The 2,500-nt window shown below is 46.2% G+C and overlaps 1 protein-coding gene across 1 annotated transcript in view; it reads right to left on the bottom strand.

The window, feature by feature from the left end:
• The window catches only part of slc44a1a (solute carrier family 44 member 1a), a 15,895-nt gene extending 14,404 nt beyond the window's left edge, over positions 1-1,491 (bottom strand). The window contains exons 1-2 of the mRNA XM_058384425.1: positions 1,252-1,491; positions 985-1,071 (exon numbers count right to left, since the gene is read on the bottom strand). Of these exons, the coding sequence (XP_058240408.1) occupies positions 985-1,071; positions 1,252-1,275 (111 nt within the window). The 5' untranslated portion in view covers positions 1,276-1,491. The remainder of the gene's footprint in view (positions 1-984; positions 1,072-1,251) is intronic.
• Between the last annotated feature and the right edge of the window lie 1,009 nt (positions 1,492-2,500).

The following is a 2,500-nucleotide window of genomic DNA, read 5'->3' as shown; positions in this document are numbered from 1 at the left end:
ACACACACACCCCATGCACACACACACACACCCCATGCACACACACACACACCCCATGCACACACACACACACCCCATGCACACACACACACCCCATGCACACACACACACACACACACCCCATGCACACACACACACACACACCCCATGCACACACACACACACACACACACACACACCCCATGCACACACACACACACACACACACACACACACCCCATGCACACACACACACACACACACCCCATGCACACACACACACACACACCCCATGCACACACACACACACACACCCCATGCACACACACACACACACACCCCATGCACACACACACACACACACCCCATGCACACACACACACACCCCATGCACACACACACACACCCCATGCACACACACACACCCCATGCACACACACACACACACCCCATGCACACACACACACCCCATGCACACACACCATACACACACCCCATACACACACACCATACACACACCCCATACACACACCCCATACACACACACACCCCATGCACACACACCATACACACACCCCATGCACACACCCCATGCACACACCCCATGCACACACCCCATGCACACACACACACCCCATGCACCCACACACACCCCATGCACCCACACACACCCCATACACCCACACACACCCCATACACCCACACACACCCCATACACCCACACACACCCACACCCCATGCACACACACCATACACATACACACCATACACAGCCCATACAAAATACCATATACACTCCCCATATACACACACACACACACACACCATACACAAACGCACACACCCACACACATTATACAAACACACACACACACATTATACAAACACACACACACCCACACACACATTATACAAACACACACAAACACACACACACACACACATTATACAAACAAACACAACTCTGTCCAGCTGTGATCTGAAGAGAGATTAGAAGGTTCTGACCATTCCGATGTTGAATAAGGCGAAGAGGATGAGCCAGGGAACATCTGTACATCTCCTCTCCTCTAAAGGCTTCCACTCTCGAGTTTTCTGAGTAAAAAGAAAAGACAGTGAGATTATTTCCTCTGAGAGTGGACACAAGCCCGAGCTGCAGGACTGAAAGGGTCATCATGTGGTCAGTGTCTAATCCCTGATGGAGAATTACAGAAGACTGCAGTCCTGATCAAAGATCTAAACTTCTCCTCAGCTGTGATGTTAATGAGCTCTCACCCCAGTGCTCCCGCAGCAGCCCATGTCCGAGTTCTCACACACACACACTAACACACACACACTAAACACCGCAGAGGGACAAATCACAGGTCCTGCGCGTGCGGCCCGAGGAATACACGGCTGCGCGAGACACCGAGAAAAAATGTAACAGAAACTTCTTTGTTGTTGTTTTTTTGTTCGGTTGAGTTTTTGTGCTTTACTTCCGGATTATTTCACAGCGTGTAGCCTCGCCCAGATTTCTGGCGCCACAACAGATCCCAGATCAGGTTTATTTTAAACTCTTCTCCTATTGGAGGGTTTCGGTGATGACGTCAGAGGGCTCGATCCCAAAACGCCGTTCTAGTGCACTACACGGAGAGAGTGTGGAGAAGATTCATGCAGCGTCTAGAAGAACATTTTATATTATTATTGTTATTATCAAAAAAGAACAATAAGGGATCGATAAAAGAAACCCTTCATGAAATTTGAAGGAATAAAATCATAAAATAAAATAAATAATAAACACTCTGCAGACTTTTTCAGGCAGAACAAATGTTTAATTCAGATAAATCTGGACACTGGAGCAGACATCATGGAGCTGGACAAAAAGGGACAGTGGAATCTTTTGTCACATCATTTCTTTATATTTAAAATTTTAAGGTGGGGATGATTGTACCACACAGGGTTATGGAAAAATAATAATAATATGAAGTATGAGGAGAAGGCCAACAGGCTTTTATCCCATCAGCTCAGACCATCCTCATCCTCACATTATTCCAGATATTAAAGCACACCTTACCTTACTGTGCCCTGTGATGGACTGGTGACCTGTCCAGGGTGTACCCCTGCCTTTCACCCATTGTGTGCTGGGATAGGCTCCAGCAGGATTAAAGCAGGTATAGACAATGGATGGATGGATACCTTACTGTCAGATCATCACCAAATCAATCATTCATTCCTTGGAATTTTATCGGCTATTTATCGGCTCTGAACTAACCTCTGATTATGAGGACTTTCATAACGTTTTTAGAGATCTCTCACTCCCTCACATCAGTACCGATACTGTTCTTAGATTCTACTGTTCTTAGGTTTTTAGATGGTTCTAGTTCTTTACATGAGGTTCACGACATCATCTCAGTGTGGGAAGAGCCCTGGCCCAGACGGCTGAATTTTTAAATAAATTTTTCTAGACAAGTAGCTTCTTTTTTTTTTGCTAAATATGCTCAGAGAATTGTTTGATCTAGCCTTCCCCAAACTCTGCTACAACTTT

The sequence above is a fragment of the Hemibagrus wyckioides genome, linkage group LG29 (assembly GCF_019097595.1).
Source record: "Hemibagrus wyckioides isolate EC202008001 linkage group LG29, SWU_Hwy_1.0, whole genome shotgun sequence".
Lineage (NCBI taxonomy): Eukaryota > Metazoa > Chordata > Actinopteri > Siluriformes > Bagridae > Hemibagrus > Hemibagrus wyckioides.
This window is presented reverse-complemented; position numbering and strand designations above follow the sequence as displayed.